The sequence below is a fragment of the Tursiops truncatus genome, chromosome 1 (genome assembly GCF_011762595.2).
Source record: "Tursiops truncatus isolate mTurTru1 chromosome 1, mTurTru1.mat.Y, whole genome shotgun sequence".
Lineage (NCBI taxonomy): Eukaryota > Metazoa > Chordata > Mammalia > Artiodactyla > Delphinidae > Tursiops > Tursiops truncatus.
Genome location: NC_047034.1, coordinates 156,113,700 through 156,131,147, shown reverse-complemented (window position 1 = coordinate 156,131,147; position 17,448 = coordinate 156,113,700). Strand labels below are relative to the sequence as shown.

Sequence of the window (17,448 nt, the reverse complement as noted above, 5' to 3'; positions counted from 1 at the left end):
TCAACAGAGAAAGGAGTAGCTTGACTCATGTGTAAACTGCAGCTCAGTGTTTCCAAACTCGGCCCCCAAAGTGTATATGACATTATATCACTAGAGTCTACCTCAAACTGAGCAGGAATTTCCATCCTATTCTACAGATAGGCAAACTAAGGCTCAGAGAGGGCAGATGAATTATCCAAAGATGCCCAGCATGTAAGTGAGAAAACTAAAGTGTCCAGTTTCCTGTCTCTCCTGCCAGGCTAACTGAGCATCAGAATGTCCTGGAGAGCTTGTTAAACCTGTATTAACTCAGTCCCCACCCTAAGGATCTGAACCCAGGGTTCTCTAACTATAAGCCTCTCTTCACTTGGCTGCTTTGAAGGTCAGAGCCAAATTTGCTGGAGATTCAGTGATGCTAACATGGGTCCAGTAATTAAAAAGAAAGACTGTCTGCAGCTTTTTCTAAAGGAACTTCATTACAAGTGTACAGAAATCACAGGCCATGGACAAATCAATCCAAGATCCTGTAGACATGAAGTTCTCCCATGTTTGTCCGGCACAAGCCACACTCCTGTGGCACCTGTGACTTTCACGACTCCTTGTGAGTCTGCCTCTCATTTTCCTATCTCTTGACCTCTGGGGTACCAAGCACCAGTGGTACCTGAAGTTCAGGAGCTGATCTAACTCTTGCTATTGCTAGGCCGGGCTCAAGATACTCCCCAACTAGAACCAATCCAGCCCAGAGGGTCCCTCTGAAGCACAAGAAAGCTTATCTAACCCTAGCAGAGAGCATTTCAGTCTCAAGTCTGGACACCAAGGATGGAAGGAATCTCACTCTGTGGCTTATATCTGTATCTCCAGCCCTTTTCTCTGTGTAAAGCACTAGGCATAATATCTGGCATATAGCAGGTGCTCAATAAACATTAACTACTATTATTAGTAGCAAGAGGTTCTTAAATCACAGTGACAATACCTCTCAAAGGCCCATCTTTCCCAAGGGTTCTCAAGCTCTTGAAATCCCCACCATATGCTAGTCCCATGACCAATTCTATCCAAGGCAGACGGAAGGAGGGTGTGAAACTCTCTGGGGCTACACATATTCCATCTCTACCAGCCAAGAGGAGCTTCTGGCGTTCCAATAAGGGACCAGGACCTAAGGGAAATGTAGATTTTTATAGACTCTCAGAGGAATACTACATCTGAGCTGATCTTTACGGTATTACAAGTATGAAATTGTGACATTGTGCTGTGAATTCTCCTATTTTCCCTACACTGCCTTCCACCCTGCTCCCCTCAACTCTCACTTTCAGGAGAGTCAAAGCCACAGAATCCTCTTGGGAAATGAGAACCTTAACCTTTCTGCAAACCAGACTCAGAATCAGTAAATATTTCCAAGGATGTGGGATATTTAAAAGAAAATACTTTGTTTGGGTCTAACTGAAAATTATCTGTACTAGAGCTAGTGGGTCCAACTGGGGACAAGGCAACATCCTGTATACTTTACATATGTCATTTGGTTTAGATAACCTTGGAAAACCCTCCCATTTTAAAACGTTCTAAAACACTTAATAAAATATAACAAACGTTTTATATACATTAATTGAGCTCACAAGAAAGTGAGGTAAGTCCCCAGGGGACAAAAGCAAAGAGGAGACTGGAAAATCAGAATATTAACTGTGTGAGCCAATGCTGCAAACAGCCCAGTGGAGGGTGGGAGGCGGGGGCAGGGGTTGCTGGTCTCAGTAACCAAAGGGCTTAGATTTTAACACCCACTTGGGCCCACATGAAGCGTGGAATTGGAAATGGGAACCTGCATAAAAGTAGGAAAGGGGAAAGCTTTGATGAAAAGACAAACTAGAAAAATCAATTATCAACACAGACTGATGACAAGGGAGCTAGTCTGTAGTCCAGGCACTGGGGAGAGGGGAAAGATGATAAATTTCCTAAGAATTTATACCCACAAGCTCGTCTTCACACAGACCCAGCCTTCAGTGTCTGCATGGGCCAGACGCCCCCCAAATTAAAAATTAACATAAAAAGGTGCCAGACCGAGAATAGTTGAACAGAAGCAATTTAAAAATATTTTCTGAATGGTTCTGAAGAACCTAGGGGTAGGACAGGAATAAAGACGCAGACGTAGAGAATGGACTTAAAGACACAGGGAGGGGGACGGGTAAGCTGGGACGAAGTGAGAGAATGTCATGGACTTATATAAACTACCAAATGTAAAATAGATAGCTAGTGGGAAGCAGCCGCATAGCACAGGGAGATCAGCTCAGTGCCTTATGATCACCTAAAGGGGTGGGATTAGGAGGGTGAGAGGGAGATGCAAGAGGGAGGAGATAGGGGGATATATGTATATGTATTGCTGATTCACTGTGTTATAAAGCAAACATTAACACATCATTGTAAAGCAGTTATACTCCAATAAAGATGTTAAAATATATTAATTAATTAATTAAAAATATTTTCTGGGGGACCCACTCCTAACCCAGGCTGATGAGGGTTCTCAAAGATAAAGCTACACTGAAGATGAGCTCATATTAAACTGTGTGGTAGACAACCTCTAACACAGCTCCTAATCATCTTCACCTCCTGCATTCACATCCTTGCATAGTGCCCTCCTCTTGAGTGCAGATTAGACCTATTGGTCCACTTCTAATGAACAGAATATGGCAGATACAATGGCATGTCACTTTTGAGATTAGATTACAAAAAACACTGAGGCTTCCATCTTGGACACTTTCTCTCACCATCTCTCTCTCGGAGTCTTTGCTCTGGGGGAAGCAAGTTGTTATGTTTGAATTGTGTTATGTTGTGAGCCATATGGTGAGTCCCACACATCAAGGATCTGAAGCCTGCTGACAGCCATGTGAGTGTGGAAGGGGATCTTCCTCTAGGCAAGCCTTGAGATGACTGCAGCCTTGGCCAACACCTTGATGAAGCCTGTGAGACATCTGATCCATGCGGCACCCAGCTAAGCTGTGCTTGGATTCCTGACCCACAGAAATTGTGAGATAATAAATATTTTTTGTTTAAGACTCTATGTTTTGGGGTAATTTATTATGCAGCAATAGATCACTAATGCAGACAGTGACATAAACAAGAACTAAACTTCTACTGAGTGAAGCCGTTGAGAATTCAAGGTTTATCGGTTACTGCAGCTAGTGTTACCTTAGCTAAAACAGAATAGCTTTTAAACAATGTTTAAATTTTCTAAAACTTAAAAGATAAATAAAACTGAAAACATAAGGATAGAATAATAGCTTTGAGGGACTTTCCTAGCGGTCCAGTGGTTAAGACTCCACGCTTCCACTGCAGGGGGCACAGATTTGATTCCTGGTCAGGGAGCTAAGATCCCACGTGCCGCATGGTGCGGCCAAAAAAAAAGTTTTGAAAAAACCAGAAAGATTTGAAAAGGAACTAAATCAGATTTCTAGGGGGCAAAGGGGGAAATTTAAAACACAACTAATGAGTAAATGAAACACAATTGAAGAGAAAAATAGTGAACCAGTGAATAGTGAATAATATCTGAGGAACTTACCTAGAAGGCAACATAGAGAGGTAAAGAGATGGAAAATATGAAGGAGAGAATAAAAAGGCCTCAAATACAACAAATAAGAGTTCTAGAGGGGGGACTCGATAAAATGTAGAAGAGGCAATATTCAAAGGGTTAATAATAGTCACTGAGAATTTTCCAGACTTCTGACTTCAGACACAACAGAGTGAGGATACCAAATCCTGTCCCCCAAGACAACTATAAAGCTGCACAAAACTGTCAAAAACAACCATTTTATCACTCTGAAAATCAATCAAAGGTATACAGCAAAGAAACACATTCATGAAAACTACTGAACTTTGGGTAAGGACAGCATGAGTCTGTGGTGTCCTTGCCTGAGGCTGCTCCCATTACCCAAGCTCCCAGCTCTGTCTGTTGCAATAGTTCAAAAAGGGTGGGCCAGGCTATGAAAACCAGCTGCTTCACTGCAACTAACAAAGGGAGCTCACTTAATTTTGAGCATTGTCTGTTATAGTGTCAAGGATAGGAATAACCAGCAGCCCTGCCAGGCTGAGGTTTCAGCACTGTTTGGGGGCAAGCAATGGGACTGTCAGACTAGACAGGGATTTGATGGGGAGTTCCAGGGGCTAAGACAGCCACAGAGAGTTTGATAAGCTCTTCACATAGTCTGGGTTAACTAGAGGCTGGGTGCATGTACAACAGAGATCAGAGAGGCCTTGAGCCCACCCACATATCCTTTGCCAATGGAGCCTGTGCGTACGTGCAGAAGAAATGCAAGAGAGCCTGGTGGAAAGTAAAAGCCAGAGATGGCTTGAAAACAGCACAGTGTTTGTACTCCCCAGATCACACATAGAACCATAAAAGGAGAGAGAAGAAGTCTTACGGGCTTGAAGTTTTTGAGCACAACCTCTGATCAATCTCTGGCTGGACATTAAGCTATGCAGAGACAGGGTCAACCCCTAGGAAACCAGGCTTTAAAATAAAAACAAGAAAGAAAAAAAATTAGTGGAGAAATCAGAGGCTGCATCTGGAATCATAGATAGATTTCACAGATTTAGTCCAGGGATTAACAAACAAACAAGCAAAGCAATAACAATCTTCAAGAGGTAAAATAAGAATCCAGAGTTGCTACAATACATTAGCTAAAATGTTCAGTATTCAACCAAAAAATCTGTGACACATGTAAATAAACAAGAAAATGTGAATGTCCCCAAACATTTGATTTATCAGACAAAGACTACAAAGCAGCTATTATAAGAATGTTCAAAGAACTAAAGGAAAGCATGTTTAAATATTTAAGGGAAAGTATGACAACAGTGACAGCATTAATAGAAAATCACAACAAAGAGAATTTTTTTTAAAAAGGAACAAGAAAAGAACTTCCCTGGTGGCTCAGTGGTTAAGAATCCACCTGACAATGCAGGGGACATGGGTTCAAGCCCTGGTCTGGGAAGATCCCACATGCCGCAGAGCAACTAAGCCCATGCACTACAACTACTAAGCCTGCACTCTAGAGCCCATGTGCCACAACTATTGAAGCCCATGAGCCTAGAGCCCCTGTTCCGCAACAAAGAAAAGCCACCACAATGAAAAGCCCACACACCTCAATGAAGAGTAGCCCCCGCTCGCCGCAACTAGAGAAAGCCCTCACACAGCAACGCAGACCCAACCAGCCAAAAGTGGCAGCCAAAAATTAATTAATTAATTAGTTTTTTAAAAGAACAAGAAAAGAATCAAATGGAAATTCTAGAGCTGAAAAGTACAATAACTGAAATTAAAAATTCACCAGAAGGGCTCAGCATAAAAAGTGATCAGTAAACTTGAAGATAGATGAGTATAGATTATCCAATATAAAGAACTGGATGGGGATAATGACTGAATAGAAATGAACAGTGCCTCAGAGACCTATGGAACAACATCAAGTATATCAGTATGCATGTAATGGGAGTCCCAGAAGAAGAGAGACAGAAGGAGGAAGAAAAAGTATTTGAAAAAATAAGGGCCCCAAACTTTCCAAATTTGATGAAAAACATTAATCTACAGATCAAAGAAACTCAATGAATCCAAAGTAGGTTAAACATAAAGAGATCCACACCCAGACACATTACAGTCAAAATGTTGAAAGACAAAAAGAAAATCTTAACAGCAACAAGAGAAAAACAATTCATCGCATACAAAAAAAAATATGATTAAAAACTGTCTTTTCATCAGAAACAATGAACACCAAAGGCAGTGGAATGGTATAGTGAAAGTGCTAAAAGAAAAAAACTGTCAACCAGGAATTCTATATCCAGCAAAACTATCCTTCAAAAAATGAAGTAAAAATAAAGACATTTCCAAATAAATACAGACTGAAGAAATTATTGCCAGCAGAACTATCTTACACGAAATACTAATGGAAGTTCTTCAGGTTAAAAGGAAGTGATAACCAGTAGTAACTCAAATCCACAGGAAGAAATGAGGAGCACCAGAAATGGTAAATATGTGAGTAAATATAAATAGGTCTATAAATATATTTTTCACATTTTTTTCTCTCAACTTCTTTAAAAGACGTAAGCAAAGCAATTATTATAATACTATTATTGGTTTATAATAATTTTTAGGTTTATAACACAGGTATAGGTAATACATATGACAATAATAGCACAGAAAAGGGAGAGAGAAAGGAGATATATTACAGCAATGCTTCTGTATTTTACCAGAATCAATTAGATTTTAATAAGTTAAGATACACATTGTAATTTCTAGTGCAACCACTAATAACTTGAATAATATAGTAAAAAGGAATTAACGAAAAGAAATTAAAATGGTACACAAAGTATTTAATACAAAAGAAGGTAGTAAAGGAAGAACAGAGGAACAAAAATGACATGAGACAATCCAACCATATCAATAACCACATTAAATGTGAGTAGACAAAACACCGTCATCCAAAAGGCAGAGATTTTCAGACTGGATAAAAAAGCAAGTAGATAGAAAGTAAAAAGAAGGAAAAAGATGTACCAGCAAACAGTAACCATGAGAGAATTTTCCAGATTTGATGAAAGACATGAATCCTCAGATTCAGGGAACACACCACACACACACACACACACACATACACACACACACACACACATCATAGTGAAACTGTAGGACACCAAAATCAAGGGCAAAATTTTGACAACAATCCGAGAGAAATGAAAATAACCAAGAAAGACTATTAGATTGATAGTAGACTTCCCCACAGCAACAACAGAACAGATGACAGAGGAATATCATCAAAACACTGAGAGAAAATAAATGTTGACCTAAAATTCTGTAATAAGCTAAATTATATAAAATAGTGAGAGTAAATGACATTTTTGGTTAAAGGCAGAATTTGCCACTAACAGACACTCACTGAAAAAAGTTACTAAAGAATTTACTTTAAAAGGAAGAAATGAAATGTAAGAAGGTATAGTGAGGGGGGAAAAGGTAAAAATGTGAAGTATTAGTAATACTACTAATCAAGTATTGGTAGTATAAAATTTAATAACAATAATAAAGACTAACTGAGAGAGGTAAAAAAAAAGGTGGGACTAAAATACTGGGCAACTGGTACATGTAAGAAGGGAAGAGGTGATCAAAAGTAAAGCGTCCTAAGGTCTTTACATTGTTCAGAAGAAGGGTAGAAGTAATTGTCAATCTAAGACAATCTGAGACTTTGCTAAGTCAAATATGCACACGAAAGTATAAGAATAACCACAAAAATAATGAAATTAGTACATATAACTACCAAATCAGTGTGGGATTTGGTGAAGAGAAAAATGAAGAAAATCCAATTGATCCAAAAGAAGGCAGCAAAGGAGTAGAAAAGCATCTCCCAAAAGGCAGGATAAATAGACGGGCACAAAATAAGATGACAGAAATGAATCCAAGCATATCAGAAATCACAATAAATATAAATGTACTAAACTCTCAAACAATTGTCAGAATGGATATAAAATAAAATATAGATATAAACTACTTACAAAAGACACACCTAAAACATAAAGAGACAAAAGCTTTAAAGTAAAATATAGGAAAAGATGTTCTAGGAAAATACTAGAAGGGCAAAAAGTGATAAAGATAATAGAGTGACGTCGCTAGTTCATTAAACCTGTAAATTTCCTCTTCTGTAAATCAGGGGTTATAAACCATGCCCCCCTGGAAAAATATGTAAAGTATACATGATGTTAGATAGTGTAAAGTGATGAAAAGAAGAAGTGGTGGGGGGGGGGGAAGAGGAAAAGGAGAAGAACAGAGAAGGGAAACAGGAAATGTTGAGGGGGGTTAAAATTAAAATTTAGAACGTTTGGGTAAAGACCTGAAAGAAGCGAGGGAGCAATCCATGAGAGTATCTGGGAAGGAGAGATCCAGGCAGAGGTAGCAGCAAAGGACCTAAGGCTGAAGCACACGTGTGGTGTCGGAGGTGCAGCAAGGAGACCAGTGTGGCTGGAGTGGGTGTGGGATGGGAACAGTGTTAGAACAGGAACTCAGAGGTAGCAAAGGGCCAGATCATGCAGGGCCTTATACATCATAGTACAGTGTTTGACTATTCCCCTGAGCAAGGTCTTGACTGAATGCAATTTTATTCTTAAATGATCACTCTGGCCGTATTATGAGAGAATGAAGTGGAGCAAGGACAAGTGCAAGAGATCAACTAGAAAACAGTGCAACAGTCTAGACAAAAGAACATGGTGACTTGCACTGACGTGCTGGCAGTGGAGATGGTGAGGAGTGACTGGATCCTGGAAATACTTTGAAGGTGGGACCGACAGGATTTACTGAAGGGTTGGACATGGGATGTGTGAGAGAGAAAGGAGTCCAGACTGACTTCAGTGTTTTAGATCAGTGCTCCTGGAATAATAAAATTGCCATTATCTGTAATGGAGAAGACATTGGATGGAGTAGGAAATTTGAGGAGGGAGAAAAGGGTGCCAGCAGTTTGGCTTTGAACATCTTAAGTTTGAGATGTCTACTCAACATCCATGTGAGATTTCAACACACAGATATATATGCATTTATGGGAGAATGTGGGCTGGTGATAGACATTTGGGAGTCATCAGGCTCTCAATAATATTCAAAGCCATGAGCCTGGATGAGCTCACCCAAAGAGTGAGTGTAGGAAGAAGTCCAGGAACTAAGCCCTGGAAAACTCCAGTGTTCAGATCCTGAAAAGTTTGCGGGCACCAGTGACACAGACTAAGAATAGGCAACCAGAGAGAGAAGGCAGAAGAACCTAAAAGGTGTGGTGTCCTCAAAGCCAACTGAGAAAAGTGTTTCAGGAAGGAGAGAGTCATCAGCTGCATTAGATGTTGCTGATGGATCAAGTAAAACAAGGTCTGAGCATTAACTAGTGGGTTTAGCAACATAGAATGGTCTTCTGTGAAAAGATGGCTGTGCCAATCAGATTCCCTGATTCAGGAAATGTAACAAAGAAATGCTGAGAGACTGCAGCAGCAAAACCATGGGAGCCAACCAGGACGGTCTTTGCATTGCTTTTTTTGCCCAGCAAACAGTAAAAATAGCTAACCTTTATTGAGTGCTGGCTGTGTGCCAAGAACACTATTATGATGCCTATTTTTAAATAGGGAGAGTGGGGCTCAAAAAAGTCAAGTATCTTGCCCCAGGTCACTCAGCTGGTAAGTAGCTGAGCTGGAATTCAAACCCACCTCATGCATTTAATCACTAAACTGCACTGCCTCCTTTAGTTAAGGGTAAAGTCTACACTTAGGTAGAACTCACACTTGTAAAATACCAGTGTGGGGCCAGGTACCTTGTGTTTGCATATATTTTCTCACTGAACTCACAAAACCCCTGTGAGATAATCATCATTACAATTGTCATTTCAAAGATGGGCCAACAGGGGCTTGGCTTCCCTGGTGGCGCAGTGGTTAAGAATCCGCCTACAATGCAGGGGACACAGGGTCGAGCCCTGGTCCGGGAAGACCCCACATGCCGCGGAGCAACTAAGCCCATGCGCCACAACTACTCAGCCTGCGTGCCACAACTACTGAAGCCCGCGCATCTAGAGCCCGTGCTCCGCAACAAGAGAAGCCACCACGATGAGAAGCCCGCGCACCACAACGAAGACCCAGCACAGCCAAAAATAAATAAATTACATTAAAAAAAAAAAAAAAAAGATGAGCCAACAGAGGCGTTGAGAGGGAGGTATCTTGCCAGTGTTCCACAGGGTGGAGTGGAGGGGAAAGACCTCAAGCCCTGATCATCTCTGAGACTGCAGTTCTGCCTATCTCCAGTCTATATGCTCAATCTTGCCTTTTACATGGGGTGGGTTGGGAGCAATCAGGCCACGAAAGGGCTGGGGAACCTCAGAGAACTGACGCTGCCATTACAAGTTCATCACTTTGAGGATGCTTTGTGGTTTTTAAGGATGTGACTCTCTGAGATCCTCAGTCTGAGTCAGCTCCAGGAGTCCCAAGGCAGGCTTCCCAGATCCCCAGAACAAGACCTGTTCTCTCTCCATGGGCAGATTCCTGATTTTAAGGCCTAGGCTGAGCATGGGACTGAATCCCCCTTCCCACCCTTTCCTTCCAGCATGCTGGGCCTCTCCCTACCTGTCCGGTGGTGAGGGAACGGCTATAGCCAGGGATGGAGCTCCGGGGGTGGATCCTGGGTGGGACACAGCAGCTGGGAAAGGTCAAAATTCCAGATTCAGAATGGGGGTCTGCTAGGAGGTGGGGGAGGGGAATGAGAGCACTGAGGCCCCTGAGCAGGTCTAACCCTCAGAAATCCCAGAGATCCCCAGGAGACTCCTGGGTAAAGGGATTCTGCCAAAGAGACATTCAGATAGGGGTTATCACAGGCACCCCCTCTTTATATGGGGCAGGGCAAGACTGCCCAATTGAACCCTAGGCAGGGAACCTGACTGGTACCCACTCTACGCACATCTCCTACAGGCACCCAGGATCAGCATCCTACACCCCACCCCCACCCCAGCTCTCCCTGTCCTTACTTGATCCGGGCCTGGTCCACGCTGGAGGAGCGGCGGGTGGTGAAGCGCCGGGCGACCGCTTTGGGAGATGTCTTGGGGCTGCCATCTGAGTCTCCACTCTCCTCATCCCCCATGGCTTTGATGTAGCTGCCGCTCCGCATCCTGCGGCAGGGGATCTCCCCGTCCTTGCCCCCAGTGGGGTAACCCCCCCAGTCATCTTGCGGCACCTGCAGGGACAAGGGGCCTCTATCTTTCAGACAAGTCCCTGCTGAATCTGGAAGTGGGGACCCACATTCTCCACTGCCAGTGGGAGACACTCAGCCCTGGCTCAAGCAGGCCACGTTCAGGAATGTGCAGAGGCAGAGCAGGTGAGGTCTCCGCTACAGGAGATGCCTCATCATCCCCCATGTGCCTTTCGCTCCTTAACTGAGGACCACCTAGAGAGTCTAGGAGCTGACATGCCAGGTGCCAAGAGGCTGAAGCTCAGAGGCCAAAGTGACCTATGTCAACCTCACCCCTATAAAGCGTCACCTGACCTCAGTGACCTTTCACCCCTCCTTCTCCTTCATCCTCTTAACTGCTTATAGCCCAAATCCTCTAACTTTCTGCCTCCCTTCTGTGAAGAACCACAGAGGGAGTGACATCAATCTGTGCTTCAGAAAGAGCACTTCAACCGTCCAAATAGAGGATGGATCGTGGAGGGCCAGGAGCAGGGCAGGGGCTCAAGTGGCGAGAGGGAGACCAATTAAGAGGCTGACGCTGTTATCCAGGCAAGAGATGATGAGGCTTAAATTAAGACAATGACAATGAGGGGGAAGAGGAGATGGAAATGAGAGGTGTTAAGGAGCATCAGTGAGCCTGATTAGACGTGGGGGGTGAGGGGGTGGGGAGGAGTCGATGACGACTGAGATCCTGCTGGCTGAGGACCTGGGGGGATGGGGCTGCTGCTCACTGAGCCACAGAATCCCAGAGAAACAGGTTTGGGGAAAAGGTGATAGGTTCAGCGTTGAGCATCTTGAGTTGGCAGAGAACTGTGGAGCAGGTGGTTGGGCGTTTGGTTCTGGAGTTCAGTGGAGAGATCTGGGCTGGAGGCAGACATGGGGGAGTCATGGGTGGCAGCTGAGTCCACAGGAGTGAATGAAACAGCCCAGGGGAAAGAAGAAAGAGAGGTGGGAAGGGATCCACTGACATTTAAAAGGGGACTGCGAAGAAAGGGAGAGGAGCCTATGAAGTCACCTGAGAAAGAGTGGGCAGAAGGGTGGGAGGGAAGTCAGGAGAATGCCATGTCATGGAAACAGGAGACATTTCCAGAATAGAAGGAGTTGATAATGTCAAATGCCACAGTGCTTGCAGAGGTTAGTGATTCAGGCTAGGGAGTTAGAACCATGTTCGAATTCTGGCCCCGTCACTTGCTAGCTGGGTAAACTTAAGCAAAACTGATTAATCTCTAAGCCTCAGTTTCCTCGTCTGTGAACTGGTGATGATAATTATGCCCACTTCACAGCATTGGTGGGAAAGATAAGTGAGCCAATATAGAGTGCCCAGCACAGAGTAAGTGCCCAATGTTGACCATTGTTATAAGCATTGAAAGGTACCTTTCAAGGAGAGTTCTCAAGAGACCATTGGTGACCACTCCCAGGACATTTTAGAGGACAGGGGTGTGGAAGTCAGACTGCAGTAAAGGGGAGAGTGAAAGGAAGTGAAGTAGTGGAGTCTACACTCTAAGAACTTGGAAATGAAGGGAAGACAGGAGGGAGATGGAAAGGGGTATGGGGTTGAAGAAAAATATTTTTTTTTTAGGATGAGAGAGATTTGGGCATGTTTGCAGGATGAGGGAAAGAGTCAGTAAAGAGACAGTCTTTAAATGTGGGGAGGAAGGGGGGACAGCTCATGGACAGAGGGGATCCCAGAGAGATGGGCTCAAGCCCTGTGGAGGCGTCATGCTGGGATGGGTGATCCTGGCTTCTCCTCTGAGCCAAGAAGGAAGGGTATGAGGGTGGCTGGGGATTTTGATGAGTCCCCAGGTGCACTGACAGGAAGGTGAGGGAGTCTGGGATGGTTGGCCTACACTGTGAAGAATGAGGTGTAATGAAGGCATGCGGGAGGGGCCCAGGGCAGGTAGCGAAGATTTAAAACACCTGTTGAAAAGAACAGGTTAAATGGGGTGGGGGTCAGGCTTCAGGGAGAGCATAGGGCTCGGGAGAGGAATAGAGATTCTGGGGTGGGACTAAATGAGGGGTCAGAGATCAGTGTAAGAACAGGGATGGGATGGGGCCCCATGAAGGAGCCCTCAGGGGGTGAGGCGGACAGGGCTCGGTGTGGGGCTGGGCTCAATCAGAAGATGGGAACGCAGGGAAGAGATGAGGCTCCATAAAGGAACAAGGGCTCTGAGTGAAAAGAGGGATTCTGGAAGAAGTCTGAGAGAGAGCTGGCATCCAGTAGGGGAACAAGGTCTCAACAAAAGGACTGGGGATCCAACAAAGACACCTGGTCTGATGTGGCCAGCTTCCCCTGCTTTTGTGCCAGGGGGGCACCAGTCTGTCTAGAGAGTCCCTGCAGCCCCTTGTTCTCCCCCAAACAGGCTCAGACTTTCCAGTCCTAAGATTCCCTGGAACCCCAGCCCCTGATCGATCCTTGCCCTTCCCCATACTCTACAGAGAGGAGCCACAGAGGCAGAGGGAGGCAGATGGGACAGCCAGGCACGCTCTGCACACTGCAGGGCTCCCACTCCATAGCCACTGCGGAGCTGCTGGCTCCTCTGCAGGACACTGTGAGTTGCATGTTAAAAAGGAAGCCCCCAGGGAGGTGAGGGAAGCCCTGGAGAAGCAGCAGGGAGCAGCAGAGTGGTGGCAAGGTTCCAGGGATGGGAGAAGAAGGGTTGGTGTTCTCTCCTCGACCCTTTCTGCTGGACCCTTCAATCCCCAGCTTAGAGAACCTCTCTCCCAGGGAGGGGGCAATCCAAGGCCAACCCAGAAGTCCTGAATCCTAGAAGTCTCCAACCTCCCCTTCTGTCTCCCACCCCTTCCTGCTTCCACTGTGGCCCTATCTGTTCCCTTGAGCTTTTGTGGGTTCCCTACCCAGGAGAGCCCTAACATGTGAACAACTTACCAAAAAGGCCAGTGACACCCAAAGACACATGCAAGCTCAACTCTCCACACCTTTGAACGTGCTGTAGTCTCTTCCTGGAACACCCTTAATCCTGGAACTTCTGCACTCAACTAACTCCAAATTCTCCACTGAGATTCTGCTCAGGGGACATTCTTCCTAGAAGTTGTTCTGGCCACCATCACCCAGGTGGGTGAGGTGCCTCCTCTGGGCTCCCAAGGCTCCCACGGCTCTCTCCTCTCACAGCCTCATCACAGTGTATTCTACCTGATGCCTTGTCTATCCCACCTTTAAATGGTGAGCTCCTCCCAAGCAGCATCTGTGTCTTCATCTTTGTATCCACAGCACCCAGGAAATGCTCACTGAATGAATGGACGCAGACGAACTATGCGGAACGTGGGTTTGGGGGATAACCCTAAGTCTACTCGACTTCTAGGACTTGTCTAGACTTTTCCTCCTAAAACTATAGCAGGGCTCAAGAAAGCCTGTCAGGGGATATGAGAGGGGAGCGTAAGGCAGAGAAGAGGGAGGTTGATGGCAAGAAGAGCCCCCGACCCCATCTCAATAGGAAGACGGAGAGGGGACAGTGAGAGATGGATGAAGGCTCCATAAGAAGAAGGGTTCAGAGCTCTTAGCCTCAACTGCAGACACTATAGAGTTGGTAGAAGAGGACAGGGACAGTGTGCCCTGGCCTGCTGCTGTGTCTGGAGCTCAGACTTGTGTGAAGCCCAGCCTGGGGAAACCCATGAGACAGGCTCCCAGGCTCTTCCACAGCCTCACGGGTGTCCTGCTGCAGGTTCCCCAGAACGACAAACACCAGCAGAGGCACATTCTGGAAATAACTGACCTTCACATTCAAACAATATCTGGACCACCCAGGTTTGGGCAGAAAAGAGGTCTGGAGAAGGCCTAAGGGGCAAGAGGACTGCTTTCCAACGGCTGACCTCCAATCTTGGGGAAGCTACAGGCAGGGAGCACCGCACTGTCCTGTTCACTGCCTACTCTCAACCTCATTCTGCCTCCAGCCTCATGAGGCAGAGGCCAGCACAGCTTGTCCAAAACCTCAGGTAAAGGAAAAGTCTTCCCGGCACTGACATACAATATCAAAATAGAAGGGCCCCTTCACTGCATAAACAGGGAAACTGAGGTCCCCAAAGGGGCTCAAGGCAATACAGTGAGGCAAGGGAGAGCCTCCCTGACTCCAGACCCTCCATCCTGGGAATAGCTGGCTCCCACCCAACCCTTTCCACAGCTCCCTGGGTGACAACATTGATGAGGGCTGAGGACCCTGTTCCCCACCCCCACCAAAGCCTCACCTGCAGATAGTGATAAGTCCTGGCTTTGGCCTTGGCCTCCGGACCCAGGAGCCCCTTGCCTGGCCCGGCCCCTGGGTATCCATCCCGGCCCTGGCTGACCATCATGGTATGCCAGGCACTCCGCTTGACCGATTGTCCGTCCAGTGACATGGACATGCCAGTGCAGGCGAGACAGCGGCCTTCCGACCCGCCCGAGCGCCCCTTGAAGCTCAAGTCCCGGTAGGACCCATCTGGAGCCTCCAGGCAGAAGGGACCACCAGGCTCCCCAGGGGGCCGCCCACCGGCCAGGAAGCCGCTGTCACTGTCCAAGTTGTCGTCGGAGCTCCACCAGCCCGTGGCCTTGGCCTGCTGCCGTCCATCCCCCTTGCGGTCCTTGCTCTTGCTCCTCTTGCCATGCCGGGACTGGTGGTGGTGGTGGTGGTGGTGATGGTGGTGGTGGGAGGTGTGGAGGCCTCCAGAGCCCGGGCCAGGGTAGCTGTCTCCGCCGGAGCCACCTCTGCCCTCAGCCTTGGGCCCATTATAGTCCCGCTTCCCTGGCGCCTCCAGAGAGTGGGACTTGGCAAACAGCTTCTGCACAGAGTGAACCAGGTGCCGGATGCGGCTGGGGCTCTCGCTGCGGGCCTCCGGGGTAGTGCCAGACCCTGGCCCGGGCCCGGCCCCTGCTGGCCCTCGCTGGTATGGCAGCGTGTGGAAGCCATCTTGTTGAACGGGCAACTGCTTTTCAAACTGGTCCAGAAGTGTGGGAGGCAGGCGGGGGGCACCCTTGCCCTGTGGGTGGCCCACACAGTCTTCACAGGTGTCGAAGGGGCCCTGGCCAGGGTACATCCTGGGGAAGGTGCTGCTACCCCCCCCAACCCCGGCCCCTCCCGGCCCTCCCTCGGGGCCTGTCGCTGGTCCCTCACTCAGGCTCAGGGGCCCTTCAGGAGAAAGGTGTCCCAGGCCAGCTCTTGGGGCACAGAAGCGGGGCTCGGTGGAGAAGGCCTCCCCGGAGCCCAGCAGGTATGGAGCCCTGGCAGCGGGGCCCACGTCCATATGCTGCTGGTCGGCAAAGCGGGCTGGGCGGGGATGGCTGCCTCGGTCGCCATGATAACCCCTCATGGCCTCAGCAAGGGCTCTTCATAGTGCTGGGGGCCAGGCCCCAGGAACCTCCTGGAAAAACAGGGAGCAGTGGGATTAGGACTGAACGACAGGCCACGTCACCTGAAACTATCTTTTATTAGGTATTCTTATATCCCTTTAGGTAGTGCATACCAATTTAGTGCGATTGATTCCACTATCTTTCCACAAATGGGCTTAAAAGCCTTAAAACAGTCATACTAGACAAAGATGCTCACAAGGGCACAAAATAACGTCACCATTCATCAAATGCTGCAGATATGATAAATACTTATTCACAAGAGGAAATGCCCTCAACCAAATGGGTTTTTAAAAATCCTTAGGTAACCCAAAATAAAAAGATACCAATACAGACATAAAAACAATAGTCAAACATACTAGCCATTAGGTGAACTAGCTTTTAACAAGCTGACATGAGGCAAATCGATCCAGCACCACACCTGTGTCTCATCCCTACCCAATTCCACGGCTAGGAAGAGTCAGGCCTCTGGGTCACAGCTCCCAGAAGCAATAACCAAAGAGAACACTGGACCCAAATCTACGTATCAATCACGATTCTGCAGGAAAACCCCTCTGCTTCCTTCCACACCCAGCTCCTTCTATCTGGCTGTAAGCTTATTCTCCTTCCCCCCTACCCAGGACTGAGATAGGAAGGGATAACCTGAGATGACTCCACCTTCCTCTTCCGGGTTCCAAATATCCCCTGATGAAATTTCCCCTTTTGCCTTTTACCACCCACCCCCATTCCAATGGAGGGGAGTCATGAAGGGAGGAGAAACATAAAGAGGAAGAATGCTGGCTCTTCGAGCAGCATCTGAATCCTAAACTGGGGTTAGAACCCAGGAGTTCCTCCTCCCAGGAACAGTGGGCTGGCAGGGCAGGGGGGTGATGGAGAGAAAGCATTGGAACCAGTGCTCCTGGCCCCCATCCCAGGCTTGCCAAGACTACAGGACAGAGAGGTCAGCTCTCAGCAAGTACTGCCTCCAATCAGGACTCCAGAGCTGCCAGGACAGGAGCTACGGCAGGAGGGGGTGCCAGCAGGAGGGACAGGGACTGAGGAGCTGGCAGACGGCGCCCTCTCTCATCCCAGACCAGGCTCCTGGGCCATCTGCTGACTATGAGGTGATGACAGCCTCAAAGACTCCAGACAGCAGCACCTCCAAGGCTCTTCCTCCTTTCCTCCCCTCCACTGCCTCCCCATACCCACCATGGGGATGGCTTCTTCCAAATCCTGCTCACAGCTCATCTCTGAGCACTTGCTACGTACCAGGTAGTGTGCATACCTAATATTCTCTAATCCCACTGAAATCCTATGTGTAGACATTATCCACACTTACCCATGAGAAAATTGAGCTCAAAATGGTAAGGTCACAAAGCCGGTAAATGGGTGAGTCACTTTGAATCAAGAGTCAAACCCAGGTTATTCTGATTTAAGAAGCCCATCTCCAAAAAAA

General features: G+C 46.9%; 1 protein-coding gene across 1 annotated transcript in view; it reads right to left on the bottom strand.

Annotated features, from left to right (window-relative positions):
- The window catches only part of DLGAP3 (DLG associated protein 3), a 38,561-nt gene extending 22,542 nt beyond the window's left edge, over window positions 1–16,019 (bottom strand). Inside the window, exons 1-3 of the mRNA XM_033854886.2 lie at window positions 14,879–16,019; window positions 10,479–10,684; window positions 10,081–10,153 (exon numbers count right to left, since the gene is read on the bottom strand). Coding sequence (XP_033710777.1) covers window positions 10,081–10,153; window positions 10,479–10,684; window positions 14,879–15,976 — 1,377 coding nt within the window. The 5' untranslated portion in view covers window positions 15,977–16,019. The remainder of the gene's footprint in view (window positions 1–10,080; window positions 10,154–10,478; window positions 10,685–14,878) is intronic.
- Between the last annotated feature and the right edge of the window lie 1,429 nt (window positions 16,020–17,448).